This window comes from Balaenoptera acutorostrata, chromosome 8 (assembly GCF_949987535.1).
Source record: "Balaenoptera acutorostrata chromosome 8, mBalAcu1.1, whole genome shotgun sequence".
Classification (NCBI taxonomy): Eukaryota; Metazoa; Chordata; class Mammalia; order Artiodactyla; family Balaenopteridae; genus Balaenoptera; species Balaenoptera acutorostrata.
The window spans coordinates 50,116,066-50,138,296 of record NC_080071.1 but is presented as its reverse complement, the minus strand read 5'-3'; the positions used below and the strand labels follow the sequence as shown (position 1 = coordinate 50,138,296).

At 43.3% G+C, this 22,231-nt stretch overlaps 1 protein-coding gene across 5 annotated transcripts in view; it reads left to right on the top strand.

Moving 5' to 3' along the window:
• NEMP2 (nuclear envelope integral membrane protein 2) overlaps positions 1–22,231 on the top strand; it is a 90,283-nt gene that overhangs the window by 55,107 nt on the left and 12,945 nt on the right. The window contains exons 1-9 of one of the 5 annotated variants that reach the window (XM_057551951.1): positions 986–1,071; positions 4,551–4,672; positions 9,361–9,476; positions 13,700–13,931; positions 14,070–14,142; positions 15,605–15,698; positions 16,527–16,641; positions 18,563–18,788; positions 21,941–22,117. In XM_057551951.1, coding sequence (XP_057407934.1) covers positions 9,387–9,476; positions 13,700–13,931; positions 14,070–14,142; positions 15,605–15,698; positions 16,527–16,641; positions 18,563–18,788; positions 21,941–22,117 — 1,007 coding nt within the window. In that variant the 5' untranslated portion in view covers positions 986–1,071; positions 4,551–4,672; positions 9,361–9,386. Of the gene's footprint in view, positions 1–665; positions 1,072–4,550; positions 4,673–9,360; positions 9,477–13,699; positions 13,932–14,069; positions 14,143–15,604; positions 15,699–16,526; positions 16,642–18,562; positions 18,789–21,940; positions 22,118–22,231 lie in introns of those variants that run through there. The other 4 variants (XR_009009131.1, XM_057551950.1, XM_007171463.2 and 1 more) reach the window with 4 other exon arrangements.

Genomic DNA, 22,231 nt, shown 5'->3' with positions numbered 1-22,231 from the left:
ATTATCGATATTAAAACCACTCAAGATATTTTTCCAGTTTTATTGAGATACGATTGACATATAACACTGTATTTGTTTTAGGGGTACAACACAATGATTTGATATATGTATATATTGCACATATAATAAATTTATTTAACATCCTTTTCCTCACAGTTACACATTTTTTTTTAATGACGAGAACTTTTAAGATCAACTCTTAGCAATTTTCAAATATTCGTTACAGTACTGTTAACTTTAGTCACCATTACATCCCCAGAACTTATTTATCGTATAACTGGCAGAAGTTTGCACCTTTTGACCACCTTCACCCAGTTCCCCCACCGCCCCCAACCCTGGCAACCACCAACCTGTTCTCTACATCTTTTTAAACACACACACACACACACACACACACACACACACACGCTAATTTTAAGGGATATATTGGTGAGGGAACGTTTTACATGCTCTTTATACTGAAATGTGAAAAGTCAATGCTATTTAAGCAACCAAATTGCCAATCTGTTATTGTTACAAACAAAAAGGAAAATGAGAAACAAAAAGGAAAAATAAACTGATTTTTATTTCTAAATAAGAGGGTTGCTGAAGGGACTTCGCCTTCCTGGGGTATGACTCTCAGAAGCCCTGACAACTGAGCCCTAAAGCCCCACAGTCACGGGTCAGGGCAGTTTTAGGTACAATTCACAGACGAAGGGTCTCCTCCTCCCCACACCCTCCAGGGTGAGACGGGGCGGAGCCCGGAGGGCCCCGGAGGCGGGAGGGGCGGGACAGGGCGCGAGCGGGGCAGCGGCGGCGGCCGGATTCTTCCTCCGCCGGGGGCGGGACCTCCGCGTTCCCGCGAGCAGGCCGCACCGACCCCTGGTCTCCTTCTGGGCCCCGCGCCATTTCCGCTACTCTCGGCTGAGCGGGCCCCCCAGGGCTCGTCCCGCCGCTGGGCAGCGCGGAGCTGACCCCCTGGCGGGATGCGGCCGCCCCCGGGGACGTGCTGGCTGCTCCTCTGGCTGCCGCCGCTGGCCGTGCTGCCGGCGGGCGCGGTGCGCGGCGAGGAGAACGAGGCGGCGTTGTCAGGTAACCGCGGGCACGGGCGGCGGGCGCGCGCACGCTCCTCGGCTCCCCCGCTTCCTAGGCCCCCCCCTCCTCGCCCCCTCCCCCCGTCTCTCCCGGCTCCCCGGTGATGGACCAAGCTCTCCTTTCCCCGGCGGCGGGGCGCGGGGAGCTGTTTCGCTGCCGGGCTTAAGGCTCCCTCCGCGAGCGCGGCCTCCCTTACCGCCTGCTTGGGGTTCCCTGGTCTCTGCTGGCACTTGGACACTATAATTTTAGGATGAGAAGCAACTGCAGAGTTCATTCTGGCACAGTTCCCTCGTTTTACAGAAGCAACCGAAGCCCAGAGAAGTTTTGATTAGCCCAAGGACACACAGATAGTCACTGTACAGATAGATGTTCCTAGTCTCCCGACTTTCAACACAGGGCATTTGTATACATCAACTTAGGTTGAAAATATTATTATTTATCTAGCTAAAACTTTGGACTCAAGACTAGAGAAGGTAAAAGCTTTGGCTTTAGAATTGGACTGAAATTCCCCTGCTCTTACTAGCTCTGTGACCTTGATTGAGTGAGTCATGCTACTACTGGTCGCATGTAAAACACGGATAATAATATTTCACAGGATTACTGTGATGTTTAACGTGTGCCTGGTACAGAGGAAACAAGAAATGGTCGCTGTTCATAGTGTTGTTATGGGCTGTCTGGAGTGGGGCAAGACAGGAGTTCTAACTCCACAGCTGCTACTAATTTGCTATGAGCTTAACTTTTTCACTGTTTTCACTATTTTTAAAAGATTTCCTGGAATCACTGTCCACTAACTTCTCTTCATCTTATTGCCCCCCTTTGGTTGCAAGGGAGGCAACCAAGTGTGGGCTTTTAGCTGGGCATAGCTGCTCCCCTCCAATAAAATCAGGACTGTTTGTCTAAGGATAAAGGCAGTTATCAGATTGAGCTGGAGCTACCAACTCCTCTGTGTCTTGCAATGAGGTACGCCTTGGGGGACTCTTCTATACCAGTTTTCACTGAATGGACATTTGTTGAGTATTTACTATGTGCTAGGCAGTGTTAAAAGTGCTTTAACTGTATTATCTTATTTAATACTCGTAGTAGCCCTATGGGGTAGGTACCATTTATATACCCATTTTACAAAAGAGGGAACAAAGGCTTGGTAGTAAGAGAGGTAACCAGTATATACTGATGAAAAAATAAATCACAGATCTGTCTAAGAAGGAGGGTTTCTGAGCATGGCAACAGCCAGAAAATTGTAAGTAGCCTTGGACCAGCATCCAGAACCTTGATTTCTCTAGTTCGGTCATTACATTCAGCCACCCACTTGCAGAATTACGTTGGTCCAGGCACGTAATCTTTATGGGCCATAGTTTTCTCATCAGTAAAGATGAAGATGTTCTATTACTGAATGTTCTCCAATAATTTCCTTACCTTTTATTTGCCTCAATGAACCCATTGTTTTTCAGGTTTTTATGCTACCAGATTTAGTGTTAACAATGTCAGCTTCTTTATTTTGTTAATCAAATCATACATAAATGCTTCTGTTCTGCCTGAGACATGCAGGATGCCCACTGAGTTGATAAAATTCTAGTCCAGAGCTAAGAAAATGGCAACTTCTGTAGCCTTATAGCAACACTTGCCCTTCCAGATGGGCTTCACAACTGAGACTTTGAAGCATCCTGGATACTGTGGTGTACCAGTGACACCTCTGGACTAGACTGGGTCTGAGACCCATTGCTGCCCTAACAGTCTGCAGTTTTATGAGGAACCCTGAAATCAAACAGCTGGTACTTCCTTTTCAAAAAATAGGGCCCAACTATAATGTGAGAAGCTTGGATTAAATAATATTTCCTGTTCTAAATTTCTGTCTTCAACACACACACACACACACACCCTTCCATGGAATGGAGAACATCCAGACTGAAGCCAGCTTTCTGATTCCCTATTTGGAGGAAGGTCAGAGGCAGTTGATACAGGACAGGCGGATAGTTGTCGGGCTGAGAGGAAGAGAAACTTGAAGACAAGAGTCACCCATAGTTTGTGAGGTCCCTAGAAACCATGTGATGTCCTGAGATGAAGTTCACGCCCAGGAATGAACCATAGCAATAGGCCCTTTGAAACCACAGCTTTCAAATTCATCTATGGAGAAGAAAATCAATACTTGAAGTTAAAATCAGGCCTGAATGTGCATTAGCATGTGATAGGTGCAGTTCCATTCTCTATGCACATTCTTGGAGAAATGAAAATCAAGATTGATATTCAAGCCAGGTTAGAAGAACAACAACTGGGGTTAATAGAGAAGATCCTTTGTAACTTTGATACTACATGCTAATTACTTTGAATTTGAATTTACAAAATAATACCAAGAAAAATCCTTCCTCCCTTTGAACTCTCAGGAGTTAAGGTTTGTTGCTTTTTGTTTTAACTATTCTCCCTCCCTTTCCTTATCCCAAAAGAAAAGCAGTTACGTAGGCCAGATGGAGAAAGTGGCAGTCTAATAAGTGATTTTATTATTCAGTTATAATTTCATCTGAAGATATTTCTTCCCGTAAGGGCCCTGTAAGGTTAAATTTTCAGAAGGAACATTGCTGAAATATTTTTATGTTGGAGATTGTTTAAGATCTGCTAGATTAGAAGAGTGTATGTGTTTTTTATTTTTAGCATATTCTATAAGTAGGTTTAAGTACTGCCTGCCCTTTTCTGAAGCTTTGACTGAATACTTTTACCTTAAAATAAAAGGTAATTTAGTTTATGACTAAACTCTTTAACTTAATTATATCTTTATACATTTAGGAAAACATAAATGACAACAGTAGTACAAAAGAGTAATTTTAAATTTAATTTATCAGTTAAAGCAAGTGATGTGCAGTTGTCCCTTTTTTTATATATGATATGTAGTCCTAACATTAGATTAATTGAATATTTTCAAATTGAGTGGTATTTTAAATGAACTAAGGGATTTCACTGGTAAAGGTAACCCTGACTCAAATCCTTTGGTAATGTAAAGAATTGCACTTTGTCATAGCAGTTTGGGCACAACTGTCCAGAAATACACTGTTCTCCAGGAGTCAGGTTCATTGAAAGGTTCAAGAGGGCCTGCCGAGGACTGCAGGTAGTTAAGGAGGGCCGTGCTCGGTCCGTGGCCTTGCTGGGGTAGCCATAATAAGCATGGCATTTGGGGTTGGTCCTGCTTATACTCCTAAGTATTTGGGAAATGAGGCAGAGCTGGGATAGCCCACACTTGCAGACCCTTCTCCTGACCTGAATCAGGCTTGAGGAAGTGAATGCCTAGGTTATGGGAGCACCCTCTGGGGAGGAGACATATTTCAGCTCCAGGGGGAAACAGTGGTTCTCCCTAGGCAGGTGTTGTTCTCGTCTGACCAAGTGAATGATTATTATTACATTTTTATGAATCCCTAGAAATTCCCTTTTGTTTTCTGGATTGCCTTGTGAGGGGATGTTGTTGATATTGTGATATATTTGGATTTGCCCAGATCTGACACCAGGAGGTTCCAATCCTAGCTGAATGAACCGGCAAAGACTGAGACTGCATGAATAAAGGACGCCTGCAGACCTGCCAGCAGCTTCACAGCCCACAGTGTCAGGGCTGGAACAGGTGATAGAGTTCAGCTAAGCAGTCAAGCTGGCTATAATTTCTGTTTCCTACCCGCAGGCAGAGATAGAGGAAGTAGAAGCTGAATAATGAAATGTCTCTAGAAGAAGATTACTGAAGGGAGGAGAGGCCTAGGAAAGACGTTTATAAACAATCTAAGATTAAAAGATCTGACTCCCTCTAGGAAGGCAGTAGGCCAGCTGCGATAAGAATCTTGATTGTCCAAGTCACTGTCTTATGCTAGTTGCCCATGGCTTAAGATTCACATGAACTCCCTTGGAGCTAGGGTTGTGGTTTCTTGTGGCTGTGAGTTTCTAGTTCCTTAGATAATTAGGAATTCTTGTGTGGGTTGATTGAGATGCATTCACCTGAGGAGACAGGTGATAACAATGAGGGCAACCAGAGGGCACCATGAAATGCTGACACCTTGTCTATAATGTCTCATGTATTGTGTGAATTCAACATCAGTTTCACCTCAAAAGCCAGAGGCCACTCTGGAGAATCCAGGGGAGACGCCGTTTGCAACATGCTTTTAGTAGTGTTTCTATAAGTATCAAGAATCAGGGCAACGTACCCCTATCTGTACTTTCCTTAATCTGGTTGAAGACCAAGGTGGAATCAGAGCAAGTTCTTTTCTTCTAACTAGGAGGTCTTTACACAGAGTACACTGATGTACCACATAGAGTACAACAAAAACACGCTGATCGCCACCTCTTGCTTCCCTCTGCCCTCTTTTGCCTGGTGAGGAGAAAGAAGAGGGTTCTCAGCCCAAGGGGTATTAAGGGTTACAGCTCTCCGCCCTCTAGTTAAGGGTACATTGATGATGGGGTAGGGTAAGGAGGAGGCGTAGCCTGCAGGTTCTGTGGGTGGGATGGCAATGGCATGGGCTGGACAGGTGTCCAGCATTAGGTTGCTTCAAGGGGAAGAGCAGAGTGCACCCCCTTTTACGGCGCTGGCACTGGCCAGCCTCTTATCAAGATTGGCCAGGCTTTCACTGGGTCGGCTATGCACGCCCAAATAACCTACCAATCCTCTCGAATTACAACACACACATGAAAGACAAATATTTAAATGCTACAGATACAGTAATGAACATGCCATGTCCCTAACTTCATGGAAAGAGAGTATAAACTAAAAAATACATATATAATATGAAGAGAAAAAAGCAGAGTAAGAAGAAAGTGGGTGAAAGGGGTTGGACTGTGCCATTTTAGACAGTGGGGTCCGAGAAGGCCTTCCTGAGAGGTGAATTTTGAGCAAATACATACATTATCTATCAGAAGGAGCAAGCTCTGCCGAGATCTGGGGAAAGCCGGTTGCAGGTGGAGGAAACAGCATGTAGGAAAGGTTGAGGCAGGGGCGGCTTGGCATCCTGAGGACAGGACGGGTGGTGTGGCCAGAGAGGCCAAGCAGGAGGAAAGGTCGGAGGTACCCAGGTCCTAGGAAAGGAGGGTGGGTTTTCTTACGGGTGTGATGGGAAGTCATTGGAGGGTTTTGAGCAGGTAAATGCTGTGCTCTTGTTGATGTTTCTAAAAGGTCCCTGTACTGATTAGAGAACAGGTTGTAGGGGAGCATCGTAGGGGCGATTCTGGAAGCAGACCAACTAGAAGTCCCTTATAGTAACCCAAGTGCAAGAAGACTGCGGCCTGGACAGCAGAGAAGCATTTACTCCTAAATTCAAGCTATTGTACTCTACCCAAATTGCATCATCTTGCTCTTATCTGAAGAGTTACAGATATCAAATGATTTAGGAGACAGTCTCAGGACCAAAATGGAAAAAAAAAAAAACCTCACTGGAAGGCAGCGTTTGTTTGCAAAGCTCAGGCTCCAAAGGGTTTTTCCTCAGACCACTAACAAGAGGGTAGTTCGTGTACTTAGGGGAATTGACTCAGCCCTTGAAGTAGTGGAACGCTCTCTAGGAGAGGGGATGCATGGAGGGGCCCTGGAAAGACCACAAGAAAAGCCTCTAGTGAGCACGCGTGTGGCGTTAGGAGTAACCCTGAAGAAAGAATGGGCTGCAGTTAACGTTCTCATGATGGTCTGGGCTGCTGGGGTCTGCAGACCATAGACCTCACGCTCTTCACCTGCCCCTAGCCCCAGAGTGTGCTCCCTCCCCGACGATAGGTAGGAACCCCTCTTCCGCTGGGGACTCCCAGCATAAGGTTCTCAACTCCAGCCGCCCGATTTCACCCTGTTCCTGCTTAGAGAGCCCACAGGGGACCGTGGAAGGCAGGACATGGGATACCAGAAGGCGAGTCCGGAGCCGCCCCTGCCGCTCACTAGCTGAGGGCTTTTAACGTGCGTGGTGTGTTATCATGGCAGTCGCTCAGGCCCTTCCAGGATCCGCACTGCCTCCTTGGACACGCGTCTTTCATACGGCCAGCTGCAGCCCCTTGGGGTCCCGGGAGGGCCCTGTCCCCTGTGCAGCCCGTGGCCAGGAGTCGTTTGTGTCTCAGATGTACCCAAGAAGGCTCCTCAGCATCTGTTGCTTTGTGTGTTATTAACACTGTTCTGCATTCTCCTTTTTGCCCTTGTGTATAAACAGACCATGAAAGAATGCATTTTTAATTTTTGTATCCTATATTTAAGAGAGCCTCTAGAGCTTCCTTCTCATGCCTTTTTGAGATCTGCCTCTTAACCTGGATTCTTATATTTGCATCTCAGACTCTCAAACTCTGCAAACTTCTTGGTATATTTAAAAACATATGCATCACAATGTTAAGAGTAAAGATTAAATGGTTTCACAGCATCACAGTGGAGGGTACTGGATCCTCGTGTAACTTCCCTGCTTTGTGCCGCCACCTGAGAACCTTGACTTTTATGCAGTTGTATTTCCAGAAGTGATAGGCATTCACAGTGTCTGTTTCTTCACTTCTCTCCAGCTTAATGCTAAGGATGCTTCTAGGCCAGACCAGGATCTATCTGGGCTTACTTAGTGTTATTCCCTAAATGGATGTAATTGTCAACTTGTTATTACTGGTTACCCGATCCTTCCCCAACTTTGGTGTAGCAGGTTGTTCTAGCTTCATTTCAGGTTTTTCTGGAGAAACAGCTGATCACACTCTCCTTAGAGGAGCGGGGGTTTGGGCATAAGGCCCGTTTCTCGATGTGCGCATAAACGTTCCCTGTTGCTGTTTCATATTTGACAGACGTAGTGGTGATACCCTATCCTGGGTCCAGAGGCATCTGTGACTTTTATCTCACTTCATTTTAAATTCAAATATAGCAGCAGCCTCAGAATAAAATGAACCCCATTACTTCATAATTTTCTTGTGGCATTTACTACATTTACCATCTGTAATGCAGCACCTGTCTTCTCTCTCTCTCTGTTATACTGTGTTATATTGTATTATATATTACATACTATATATAAAATATTTTTGTGTATTACACAGAACACACACACATATGTATGTACTACATCTGTCTCCAGCCAAACTTCTCCTGTGCTACAGACCTATCCATCTTCACCTAGCCCCACCAACCAAGACTCAGTACTTCTAAAATTGAACTCTTCCCCTTTTTTTGCTTCTTCTCTAGTATTCCTTATCCCACTCACCAGAACCATCAAGTCATTTCTGAATCTCTGAGTCTGTTGATTCCACTTCCTAGGTGCTCTTACATCTGTTTTTTCTCCTGCCTACTTAGTTTGTTTCTTGTTTGGACTGCTTCGGGAGCCTCCACAGTTCTGCTTTCAGTCTTCTTCCCCGCTAACATTTTGCCTGGCTTGCAGAATGCTCTTTCTAAGACACGACTGTGTTCTCTGTTCCCACAGATCCATTCTCTGCCTTGCTCTCCCCTGCTCAGTTCCTGGAAGCTGGCCTCTGTGGGCTTCTTTGCCCTCTGGCTTCCGATTGGGTTTGGCAGATGAGAGGCACTGACGGAAGGGCAGGAGAGAGCTCCCCCCTGAAGTTCTGGCAGGGTTTGCATTCCCTTAGACTACTGTCCTCTTGGCTCCAGTAACAATGGGTCCTCCCTTTGCCTTTTCAGGCCTAGGGATGTTGGAGTCTTTCTGCTCTTGTTGGTGCCTGGGAACTTCACGGTTCCTTGTTGTTAATGCCTTAACCCTGCCTACATCTTCACTGAACTCTTCTCAGTTAAACCCTTTGGAATGTCAACAGTATCTTGCTGAGACTTTGACACTTACCTAAAATCCTTCAATGCTCTGCTATCTGCGGGAAGTCCACACACCTCAGTGTAATAGAAACCACCTAGCTCTCTAGCTGCAGGTGTTGAAATGTCCTGTGTATTCCCTACACTCCGTCCTCGTGAATGGCCGAAGCACTTTCATGATTTCCCTCATCTCCATGGTTCTGTACACATTTGTCACCCCACCCCCTGAATTCTGTCTCGTTGCCTCTGACTGTGCTTCAGTGCTCCACTCACGTTTCCTCCTTTCTGGGAAGCCTCCCTCAATCCTTGCCCTCTACGTCAAGATTGAAGAAGTGCCTATTCTCTGTGCTCTTTACAGTCCCTCCATCTGTCATAAGAGTTTTGGTACTGGACTGTAATCTTTTTGTCTGCCTCCTGCTAGATTGGAGAGACTGAAGGACTATAATTACCACGTAGAAGAATTTACTGGCCATAGACTATAAAAACAGCCGTCATTAACCCTGTGATTAAAAAAGAAAGAAGATAAGATTCTGGGCAATTACATATTTAGGAAATATATTCTCTTTTCCGTTTCTCAGTTCCAAGATGTAAAGCTTTGAAGGAAATGGATTTAATTAAAACGTCTCAGTCAGACTGTTACTGCTACAATCAAAAATCCCAAGTGAAATGGAAGTATATATGGTCAACTGTGCAGGTAAGAGCCTACTTTCAAATTATGTCTTAGGAACAGGGAGTTAAAAACGTACTATTTCAAGAGTAGAAGTAGCTTTTGTATGACATAGAGCTGTGTATCAGTATGAAAGCTGCCTGGGGGATTACACACAGTAGTTCAGGGGGAAGGCTATGGGAGGGGACATTAACCTCCATACTCTTCATCAGCCCCTCTCCAACCACTCCAAGTAGATATACTATCTGAGTGCAGTGTGCTTGCTGTTCGGACATGGCTCAAGACAATACCCTGTCGCCTACTTTCCAAAATAATTGCTATCTCAAACCCTTCTCTATAGAAATTCTGAAGTTACCTCTGATCCCAGGTGTGGTCAAGATAGTAGTTACTCTTAATAGCCTAACACTTTCCTTCCTTCAGCATTTAATGAATATTTATTAAGCACCTACTAAGTGCCAGGAATTATTCTAGGCTCTTAGGATCCATCAGTGAACAAAATAGATCCCCGCTCCTGTGATGTTTACACTCTTGGGAATGGGGGTAGGGGGTAGGGTGGGGTTAGCCATAAATGTAAAAGAGAAGAAAATTATAAAACCTAGTAAGTGCTATAAAAAAAAAATGTAGAGTGAGATAAGTGGAATGAGGTGGGTGGAGGCAAGTGGCAGTATTAAAAAGAGTGGTCAGGGTCATTCTCATTGAAAAGGTGACACATGAGTAAGATCTCAGTGATGTGAGTTACCCAACAGGGTATCTGAGGGAAGAGCTAGGACATCATCATATCAATAGGCACTTGATGTTGCTTTGTACTGTTACTGATAATATATACCACGTTGGTCACTTGGTTAAGGTGTTATCTGTCAGTTTACAGTTTTACCACTGTAAAATAACTATTTTCACCTCTGTAATGAATGACTATTTTGAGGGGATAATTTGAGACTATGTATATACTCTATTCCTCATCAAACTTTCACCCCCTAGTTTTATTATCTGTTGATGATGCTTGCCTGAATCGATTATCATCGCGATGTTTATCAAATGGTGATTTTCTAATTCCATTATTCCTTCTACATTCATTGGCATTCTTCTATAAGGAAGAGTTTTACCTCCCCAATTTATTTATATCCATCTAGCTTCATGGATTGCCAATTCATTTGCTGGACTACAATTCCTTACTCTTATTATTTGTTTTGTTATTCAAATTGTCCTAGATTTGGCCAGTAGGAGCTCCTTCGAACTAGCTCTTATGTTCTTTAACTTTTGCCTGTCATTATTTGAGCACTTCTTTACCTTCTGGCAAACAAGATGTTCCCAAGCTTATCCTGTAATTTCTTAGAGGCAGCTCTGGAGTCATACATTTTCCCAAGGAGCATTCAGTGTCAGGTGTGTTCATTACTACCGGATATCATTGTCATATGTGTATATACACACCCATACTTCTATACACATGGCTGTTCCTTCCTTCCTTTCTTTCTTCTTTCATCCTGTCTATCTGTCTTCAAAAACCATGAATTCTGATCTCTCCAACACCACTGGGTTCACTCTAGTCTTTCTCCTTTCCATATCTATAACTCTCTTCTCTGATTGTGAGAAACCTGGTTCCAATTATCGTCAATATATTGATTTATTTGCCTAATCCTAGAGTAATTTCAGAGTTGCTAAGCCATACCGTTGTGAAAAACAAACCTAGTGACAAGAGCTCAGTATTTGTTTACAGTGTGTTTTATCTTTAGTTTGAGGGGTCACAGTCTACATATTGTGCTCAAAAGTTACTTGGGTTAATTCATTCCTACCCATCCCCCTTCAATATAGTTATATTATTCATTTGAAATACACTTGTTTTTATTTGTTTCCATTTCAGAGTTTTTCCTCATCCTGGTTGATTTTATTATCATTATTTTTTAGTATGTACAATATTAATATGGCTCAAAAGTCAAAACTACACAAAGGTGTTCTCAGAGGAGTGTCACTCCCCCTCATCCTTTCCCACCCAACCCATGTAGGTAATCAATCTTGTTAGTTTCTGGTATATCTTTCCTGTGTTTCTTTTTACAAAAGTAAGTGGTGATGCATATTTATAGATGGTGCTTAAAACCATGGGACTAAGGAGTGAGTTTAGACGGAGAAGAGGAGAGGACCAGCGACTGAGCCTGGGTCAGTCAGATATTAAGAGGTCTGGGAGGAGGAAGGGGCCAGCAGAAGAGAGAGAGAAGGGGCAACAAGCGAAGGAGGTGCCCAGGGAGCCCCAGGAAGTGCGACAGGGAGGAGGGAGTGATCAGCAGCGCCAGACTCTGTTGACGGATCAGATAGAATGACTGGCAATGAGTTGGCCACTCGGTTTAGCAACATGGAGGCCACTGATGACCTTGTCAAGGGCAGCCTGTTGGAAATGAAAGCCTGACCAAAGTGGCTAAAGAGAGAAACAGGGGAGAGGAACCGGAGGCTGCAGGTATTGGCAACTTTTAAGAAGAATTTTATTGCAGTGGGAAGCGAGGAAAGGGGGTGATAGCTGAAGGGGAAAATGGAGTCAATAAAAGGGTTTTGTGTGTTTTTCTTTAAGTGGGAAAAATGCCAGCATGTTTGTAAGCTGATAGGAATGGTCTCGTAGAGCGGGAAGAAGTACTGGTGGGATGTCCTTGAGTAGCAGAGGGGGATCGGATCCAGCGCACAGGTTGGGGGCTTGCCTTTAGAATGGAGTGTGTAAATCTCCTCTGTGGCAGAAATTTCCTCCGGAAATGCACAGGCCAGAAGCAGAGCATGTGCCTGCAGATGCTGACAGGTGGGGGGATATGGGGATAAGAGCCCTCCCCGTTCTCTTCCGATTTCTTCCGTTCTCCGTGAAGTAGGAAGGTTCACCAGCCAGAAGTGAGGGAGGGAGGGGTCGTTGGGGTATTGAGGAAGGAGAAGCCGTGAGGTCATCGTTGAAGAGAGTGGACGAGCGACTGGATAGGAACGTGTGGTATGATTGCCGGCAGCCTTCCGGTCCTGCTTCAGTTTCACGGTCAAGGGTTTGAAGTGAGAGCACTGCGAGTTTCTCCAGCATGATTGGTGGTGCAGATGCAAAAGTGGAATAGGTGGAGGGTTGGATTTTGCAAGTGAGTGTGACAAAGCACGAGGGGTACAAACAAGTTAAGGGTACATATAAGGGAATGCTTTATAATGGTTGATCATGGAACTTAGCTGGAAAAGAAGGGGCTGAGGACATAAGGGTGAGGAGCAGAGGAAAGGTGCTTGCTCCCTGCTGAGGTTAATGCTTGCTGGGGTCGGGGTGTTAAGGGGGGCACGCTGGAAAGATAGGAGGTGGTGGTCAGCTAGTGGGGTGCGTTTCATGCAGCCTGTATTGGGGGCTGCAGTTTGGGACTGACAAGATCAGGGTGTGGCCGCAGGCATGATTAGCTGAGGTGAGTGGAGCATAAGAGGGGAGGAGTTCAAGGAGCCAAGAGGACAGGATATTGGAAGGAGTTTTGTGTGTATCTTGTGTATATTTAATCCCAGAGACATATGACAGGAAGTAGAATTGGAGAGAGAGCAACAGAGAGCCAGGAGCTAAAATCCAAGAGAATCGGGGCATAGGTAGACAGATAATGGGTGATTTCACCTGATGCCTGAGATTCAGAGCTGGTGCTCTCTCTCTCCCCTTTTCAGGCTTGCCCTATCCTTGGACAAAGAAGAGAAACAGAGAGGGACAAAGGCAGCAGCAGAGTTGTCCTTTAATGATCCCTGGGCTGTCATCATCTGCTTAGTATTGTAGTTGGTTCTTTGCTGTGAGACTTGAGTAGGACCTGGGGTTGGGTTCTGATCCTTCTTCAGCGGGCATGGTGAGAGAAGCCTAAATCACATATGCTCAGCTGATCTGTAAGATAGAAATGCTTTTTCTCAATCACAGTAGAAGTGGTAGGTGTATAAACCCTATTCTCATTAGGTTTATAACCAAATAGTTTGCTACCTATTATTTTCTGTCTCATCCATTTTCACATGTCCCTTGGCCACAATAACCTGCTGGAAGAGGGAATTCCATCATCCACAACTCAGGGGAAGAAACATCCACTTTAAAAAGTGTCTGTGCTCCAGTGTGTGTTGACTAAACACAGATCTCTGTGTCTGTCCCTGGGATCAGAACATTGCCAAGTACCTCTGAGTGTTCTTTACTCAACCAGTCTTGGGCTCTCTTTACTCCTTTTCTCATGATTTTAAGAAGCTTATAAGAAGTTTTAACTTCTGTGTTTGTGAATTTGTTTGTTCTTGTTTTGTAGGTGAAAATTACCAGTTCAGGCCTGCTCAGCATCGTATATATCACAGAAAGATATAATTGCCAGTATCCAGAAACCATTCTGTCTATTATCAAATGTGTGATTCATAACTTTTGGACACCAAAGGAGTCTAATGATATAACCATAACCATCAATCCATACGGGGAGACTGTGTGCTTCTCTGTGAAGCCTGCCAGGAAGATATTTATCTATACAGTAAGCGTGAATCGAAATAGTAAGTCTGTTTTTATTATACTTGATTTCTGGAATCAGTTTTTCTGGAGTGACATTTCAGTAAATTGACTTTTTTTCACTAACACTGCATTGACACAAAATCTTTGTTTGTTGTGTGTCTGTGTCTTTTTTGCTCCAGTTGTGGATTTCAAACTCTTCCTTGTGTTTGTGGCGGGCATTTTCCTCTTCTTTTATGCAAAGACCTTGAGTCAGTAAGTATTCATTTTTACTTTCTTAAATTTGTGAATCAAAAAGAGTAGGACATTTTTGACCCTGTGCTGAATACTTCCACACTAGTTTGTAGGTCTTGCTTTAGATTTTGCAAACAATTGGTCTGAAGACAGTGTTTGAAGGGTTTTAAAACCAGTAACATTTGTTTGTATAGTATGATATGTACTGGTTACAGAGTACTTTCACGTGCATTATTTTGTATTACATATCAATATACATTTTTTAATACATTTATTTTATTTTAATTAATTAATTTATTTTTTGGCTGTGTTGGGTCTCTTGTTGCTGTGCCCGGGCCTTCTCTAGTTGCAGCGAGCGGGGGCTACTCTTCGTTGCGGTGCTAGGGCTTCTCATTGCGGTGGCTTCTCTTGTTGCGGAGCACAGGCTCCAGGCGGGCAGGCTTCAGTAGTTGAGGCACACGGGCTTCGGTAGTTATGGCCCACGGGCTCTAGAGCACAGGCTCAGTAGTTGTGGTGCACGGGCTTATTTGCTCCGCGGCATGTGGGATCTTCCCAGACCAGGGCTCGAACCCATGTGCCCTGCATTGGCAGGCGGATTCTTAACCACTGTACCACCAGGGAAGCCCCTATACAATATTTTAATCGATTTGATTCTCTTAACAGCTATGTGAGCTCTGGATTATTGTTCTCATTTTATAAATGAGAAAACCAACATCCGTCATTACATGAGTAGTCTTGCCAGGGCTGAAATTTATACTCAGGTTTTCTGATGCTGGGTGCCTTCCTCTCTCTTTCATTTGCACCACCTCCTAGATTTGTGTCTCTGATACAGAAGGTTGAATTTAACATATTTTCCTGATACTTTTTTTCTTATAACTTCTCTCATGAAAAAGGAATTTCTTTCCAATAATATTTTACTTCTTAACTTGCTATTCTGGCCATTGTTTATTTTCAAGTTTTTCCTTATGGCTTAAGAGAGTGTGTTTCATGTTCTCCATGGTCTTAATAAATTGGATGTTGCTTACATAGCCTGAAGAGTAGAGCTTGGACTCAGAGGAGCTGGGCTGCAGGCCTGAATCCTCCAACTGGCAGATACTGACTTGGGAAAGCCTTTAATTTCTTGGCGCCTTAGTTTCCTCCCATGTAAAATTTAGACATGGATAGCTGTTTCACAGGACTGTTGTGAGAGCATGTTAAGCTCTCAGACAAGTGCCTGCTATGTGATAGGTGCTCCAATAATTATTATTGGACCAGATTCTAAACATAGAAGATAACTCAGACATTCTGTTTCAAGTTAGTGGCAAGCTATTTACCATAAATTTCAAGTAGAGATTTCACTTTTTAAGGGTATAGGATGTAATTAAAGCTGCCATCTGAGTTTTTCTTCTTAGTAATCTTTATGACTACTGTCAAGTTAAACATGTTTCTAATACTGAAAGAGCGACTTGGCATTTAAATGGCTTTTATCTGCTTGTCTTGACAGGAGCCCTGTTTTCTTTTACTCTTCAGGGACTATGCTAGGTATTCTAATGACATTAGTCTTTGTCCTGTTGCTGGTGAAAAAGTTCATTCCTAAGGTAGGTATACCATGTACAAATGAATAAAAAAATGGAAATCATGATCTCATAAACATGAAAAATTGATTAAAATTAATTCATGTTTATTATGAAAGTTCCTAATTCAAACCATATTTCTACATTGTATAAACTGGCTTAAATTGTATCTTTTCCAAGAGATTCCATTTTTATTTATTACTATGTGTAGGCTTAAGTATTAAGTTTTGGCGATACTTTTTTTGAGACCCTTTTATTTTCTAGATAATACGTTTTTCTTATGAGTGATGGGGGCTTATTCTATGCTGAGTGCAAATTTCTCTTGGCTTAGCTGAGGAATGTCATGATGCTGAACCATTGGGGCCTTGAATAACAGCATTGCTACATCTGGGGATTTCTTCATCATTATTAGTTCCCCCAAAACACCTTCAATAAAAGAATGCCCCGCACTTAGTTGCGGATACATATATATTAGTTCATGATGCTCATGTTGTAGTTACTCTGATGAAAGCTTGCAACACCAGCATTATTTTGAGATAAATTTATTCTTTAGAACAGTGCTTCTCCAACTGTAATGTACATGCAAGTCACCCGGGGGTCCTGTTGAAATGCAGACTCTGATTCAGGAGTCTCAGCGGGCCTGAGAGTCTGCATCCCAGCAAGCTCCCAGGTGACATCGAAGCTGCTGGTGCGTGGATCAGACCTTTAACGAGACTCGAGAAGAGTGCCTTGAGTTGACTTCAGTGCAGTTTGATACAGAAGTTTTGAATACAAAGGGTTTATTTGTTTATTTCTATTTTTATGAGAGTGAATGAACCAAAAACTGTGTCATTTATTTTCTTCCACACACAGTATAGCACCTTTTGGGCTCTAATGGTTGGTTGTTGGTTTGCTTCAGTTTACGTTGTGTGGCAACTGATGGAAGATCTGAAGTGGCTGTGGTGTGAAAACAGAATATATATATTAGGTAGGTAAAGCTTTAAAAAATATGGTCTATTATTAGTAAAGCTGAGACGTACAGCCAGGGTCCTTCTTTTGACATACGTTTCTCTCCAGCATCCAAATTTTCATTTTGAACTAAGGAGAAGAACTGTTAAAAATAATATTTTATTTTATTCCCATGGTTGGTGATTTCAGTTCACTAGTTCTCATTTTAGACTATTTCTGTATGACATCCTTCTTAGTTTTCTATACTAATGATCAAAACAGCAAAAAAGCATTTGCCCTTTTTGACTGCATGTGCCTTTGAGTTGTGGTTACGCTCTAACCACATCTAAATTGTAATGAAAAAACTTCTCTAAAATGTGGCTCTTTATTTCTTTTTCTTAATTTATTCAGTATGAAAGGTGAGAAATCCTAAATATAAATGACTAATGAAAACTTGACTTTTCAGAAACAGAGACACTTATTCTTCTTGTTTGATGTTATTTTAAAAGACAAACAAAAAAGAAAAACCCAACTTTTTAAAGTGTTTTATTTGGGAAATTATAGAGAATGGGAGAATCAATTTTCTCCTAACCTCTTAGTGCCAAATTTCTCCCATAAGTCCACCCACCCAGAACAAAAGCAATCAATTCTTTGTTTCACTTGAAGGTTTTATGTTTTTAGCCCATTTTTCTTTTTACACTAAAGTATTTTCAAAGTTAATTATTGCTATTATGGTGTGTTTCCTTAAATACTTCACTAAGCATCTCTACAAGGCAAGAGCATTTTCCTCTATAGTTAAGTAACTATTAAATCTAAAAAAATGAATAGTTACATAAAATCATCTATTATCCAGGCCATGTTCAAATTTCCTAAACATCCTTGATGCTTGTTTTGTATAAGGTAGGATATAGTCCAGAATCACATTTTTTTTTTTTTTTAATATTTATTTATTTATTTGGCTGCGTCGGGTCTTAGTTGCTGCACGTGGGATTCATTGTCGCGGTGCGCCAGCTCAGTAGTTGCAGCACACGGGCTCTAGTTGAGGCATGTGAGCTCAGTAGTTGTGGCACGCGGGCTTAGCTGCCCCGCAGCATGTGGGATCTTAGTTCCCTGACCAGGGATCGAACCCACGTCCCCTGCATTGGAAGACGGATTCTTAGCCACTGGACCACCAGGAATTCCCCAGAATCACATTTTGCATCTATTGTGTCCTGTAAGTCTCTTTTAATCCATAACAGGTTTTGGGTTTTTTTTTTTTTTTTTCCATCACAATGATATGCTGAAGAGACCAAGTTGTCCTATAGAATGTGCCACTTTCTGGATTTCTCTGATTATTCCTTTGTAGTATAATTTAATTTGTTTCTCTCTCCCCTGTATTTTTTATAAGCTGGAAATTAGATCTTGAGGCTTGCTTACATACAAATGAAACACTTGGCAAAATACGTAAGAGGCAATGTGCACGTGACATTGGATCACGACAGGAGACACCACAGAATATCTCACTGTCCCTCTTTTGGTAATACAGAAACTGAGCACTGGATTACGAGGGTGACAGCCCGATCCCTCCACTGTAAAATTATATATTCATTTAGTGACTAGAAAATAAAAATTAGGAATAGCTTTTGTAGCAGACTGTGACATACACTGAGGCTTATTCCTGACCAAAGCAACTGTGATCACATTTGCCCTCTAGGACTCTGGACCAGAAAATAGGGATACTTACCTAATAATATTATAATAATTTATTATTATACATCCTTAATTATTACAAAAGTCAGCCTAATATCTCACATGGAGGGAATAACTAGCCCTAAATGCATTTTTCAACTTCATTGGAAAAAGAAAACAAAAATGAAGGTTTTCTGATATGTTCTTAGCTCTAAGTCATGGCTCGGCCGGTTTTTCTTCCCATAACTTTTCAGTTCAGCGTTATATTATGTTACATTCTTCTGCTTTTACAGGCTACGTCTTGGTAGTTGGGTGTGTCAGCTTTACCATTTGTTACAAACATGGGCCCCTCGTGGAGGAGAGGAGCAGGACCCTCCTGGCGTGGACGCTGCAGCTCCTCTCCCTACTCCTGGTCTATGCCGGCGTGGCCATTCCTCAGGTCGCCTGTGCGGTGATGCTCCTCGTCCTGTCATCCAAGGTCCTGCACTTCCCACTGCGAGCGCTCGCTTACGTGAGATGGTGCGTATCTTTTTTTAATTTTTCCATCATAAATTTGACATTTTGAGCTCTGGTTTTATTTATTTTGTGGGGGGAGTTTTTTGGACACATCATAGTTAATCTCACAGTTAACTCCACTTCATCTGGATATTTCCCTCTGAGAGGGGGACAGTCAGAGAATGTAATAAGCATCTGATCCCATCTCCGTTGCTAGTCGTCGTTCATCTGTCAGAGGTGCACCACCGATCACTAGGTACTGACAGCTCACCCAGAAGTCACTAAAATCAGTGGCAAAGTTACTTGGGCTCGGGGTTGCCTATAATTTCTACTTTCATTCTACGTTTCCTTTTTTTAGGGCCCAGGACTGCTTTAGAGGTAATTGTGCATATGAGATATGAGTTAGGGAACAGAAATGAATCACAAATGATTGAAAGTTATGATTTATATAATTCGGACTTTCTTTTTTCTTAAGTTTTAAGATAAGGCTTAAGCCTTTGGAAAGGACAGAAAGAAAGATGAGACAGCTTCTATTGTCACGGCTTTATGATGTCGTCAGTCATGGAGTCTGAGCACCTGTTTTTGTGTCAGGTGCACAGGTGAAGGAGATGGTCCCTACCCTCGAGGTGCACTTGTTGACGCGTAGGCATATGTTTCTACAGCCCTGAAGTGTTAAAGTAGGCCTGCACAGGAACTGTGGTGTGTAGAAAAAGTTCAGGAAAGTTCCTAGAGGAGGTCACTGGGCTGAATTTTAATGAATCAAAACAGCCAGATGAATAAATGTAGGAAGGGCCTTCCTGACGGGGAGAAAGCCCAGTTTGGTACCATCGCAGGGCCGGCGAGCGAGGTGGGTGTCGGCCAGGTCATGGAGGCATCGCAGGCCCTGCTGGAGAATCTGATCTGATCCTGTAACGCGGCGGAGGCAGCTGGCCGTTACGCATCTTCGTCAGTGCTCTCTGACTGCTGCCTCGACAGGGTTAGAAATCAAATGCCTGGGGCCCAGAAGGTACTGAAGGAATGAGGCCGAGCAGAGGGAAGGCAGTGGTGAGGACTGTGTGAAACTCTACAGCGTTGCCTCCTTGAAAGGGGGTCAGTTGCCATTCGGCCTGAGCTGACTGTTGCCATGTGGGAATATGGGCCTCGCCTGGGTTTCTAGAAAAGCTGGGAATGTGTATTAGAATGTAAATTCTGACACAATGTTTAAATGTTGGCAACTAATCTGAAAATAAAAATACATTCAACAAGCAAAAATCAAAGCAGAGACCATGAACATGCCTCGGGCAGTAGGAGGGGCCCATCTGTCTTCTGGCACAGAGGGTGGAGGTTAAGGGGAGGTTCCGGGGCAGGAGACCAGTCACCAGACATCACAGCAATCCACGCAAGAGGCGATGAGGGCCTGGAGTGGGGCAGTGAGATCAAGTCAGGAAGAGGGAGTTAATATTTACAAGGTAAAGTTGGCTGTGAGGAAGGAGACTCTGTGGTAACTGGTAGTTTCTGGATCTGATGACTGCATGTGTAGTGACGTCACAGGGTTAAAATGCACCAGCGACAGGGCAGGGCCCCTCTGCAGAGGATGCTGGGGAGACTGAAAGGCAGCAGGGTCGGGGGACTGATGCTGACTGCTTCCCCCTGCCCGGTCTCAGAGGTAGACAGTGACTGGGGGTCTCAGACGTCCCTCTGCCAGGAGGACAGTGGCCACTACACATCCTTCAGACCTCTGGTCCTTTGCCAGGCTTGTGGCCCGAGGAGCCCAAGAGAGAATTCCTTCCACTTTCCCTTTAAACATCCACTGCCCTGCCAAGAGCAAAGTGTGTTCTATCACCTGCACGGTGATCCTTTAATGCATTTGCTGTGCGTTCTGTTAACACAAACGTAATGATCAAAATGTATTGTAACTTCCTCAGCTTCTCATCTTGCTAGTGAGTAATTATGTGAAACATTAGGGGATAAAACAGGAACTTATAGGTTAAATAATAAACCAGAGGAAATACTTTGATGTGTATAGTACTTTCTAGTTTGCAAAGAGCTGTTTGAATATATTTTAATAATATATGGTAGCTATTCTTTTGATTATCTTTGTTGAACACTTATTATAGACCACTCACTGTGCTAAGCACTTGACACAAAATAATGTATTTCATCTGTACAGTGACCTCCTTGTTGCTTTCATTTTTTTCCATGTGAGCAAGGTGAGGCTCAGAACTGTGAAGGAATTGCCCCAGTTCACACAGTGGGTAAACCTCAAAGCCAGGACTGTGTCCCAGGCTTCTCCTCAGAGCCCAGGAGTTTTCCTCTAGGGAGACAGTCTCGGTATTCAGAAAAGGAGAAGGAAATAATGTCAGTGGTTCCCTAATTCAGCTCATCAACCACCAGACAATCAATAAAAGTTTAAAGATTTTTCAGGTCCCAAACCTCAAGAAAATGTATGTTTAAAACACCTCCTGGTAATTCTGATGCTCATTTATATTTGGGAATCTCTGGTTAAATTAAATTTTAAACCACCTAAAAACATTTTTTTAAACTCATTGGTAAGTATAACATATATGTTAAAACCTTTTCATCATTACCATTTTTATGAGATTCTTCCCTTTAGGACTTTTTTGGTTGGAAAAAATTTCCAATCATGAGCCCCTCAGCATGTAGCAGAGGAAGAATTATTATAAATGACTGTGTATACACGACCCTTGTACAGTGTTTACATCCTCTAAGATTAGTCAGAATCCCCACCACTAGGTGGAGGCGATATTCCACAAATCTTCCTGGCTTCTCTGTTCAGACTAAGAGGCAAGTGATTCTGCTAGGTCTCCATAAAAGGACATCTCAGAGGCTTGCTGCTAAGAAAATCAGCAGGGCAAGCATAAAGAAGCCAGACTTGTAATTGTCTGATTTGAAATCACTGAGGAAGAAAAATGCAATCAACATCTCTATCAGAAATTGATCCTCAAACGCCGTAGGACATTATTTCAGATGGTCCAGGAAGAGGGGAAATGTACTGTTAGGCCCAAACTACACGTTCTGTAAACCTCCGTCATGATAACAATAATATAGAATGATATAGAGGAAGTTAAGAATTATTACCGTTACTGTCGAAGAAATGTATTTTTATAAATCTTAAGGGTTGAATTGAGCAACCAAATATGGCCAGGAATCTAGCAACCAAATGCCGCCTGTTTTAGGAAAATGAAGAAATGGTTTACATCAGAAAAGCTGGTGGTTAAGTTTCTTACTGAAGACGAGTACAGGGAACAAGCCGATGCTGCGACGACCCGCGCCCTGGAGGACCTGCGCCAGGCCTGCTGCAGCCCCGGCTTCCCGTCCTGGCTGGCCGTCTCCAGGCTCCGGGCGCCTAAAACGTAAGCCCCGCTCCACTGTCCGCGACACAGCTTGGGTTGGAGTTACCGTGAAAATAACATGATGGTTTGGATCAGATACTTCAGGCTAGAAACAGACAACTTCCCTGGATAGCA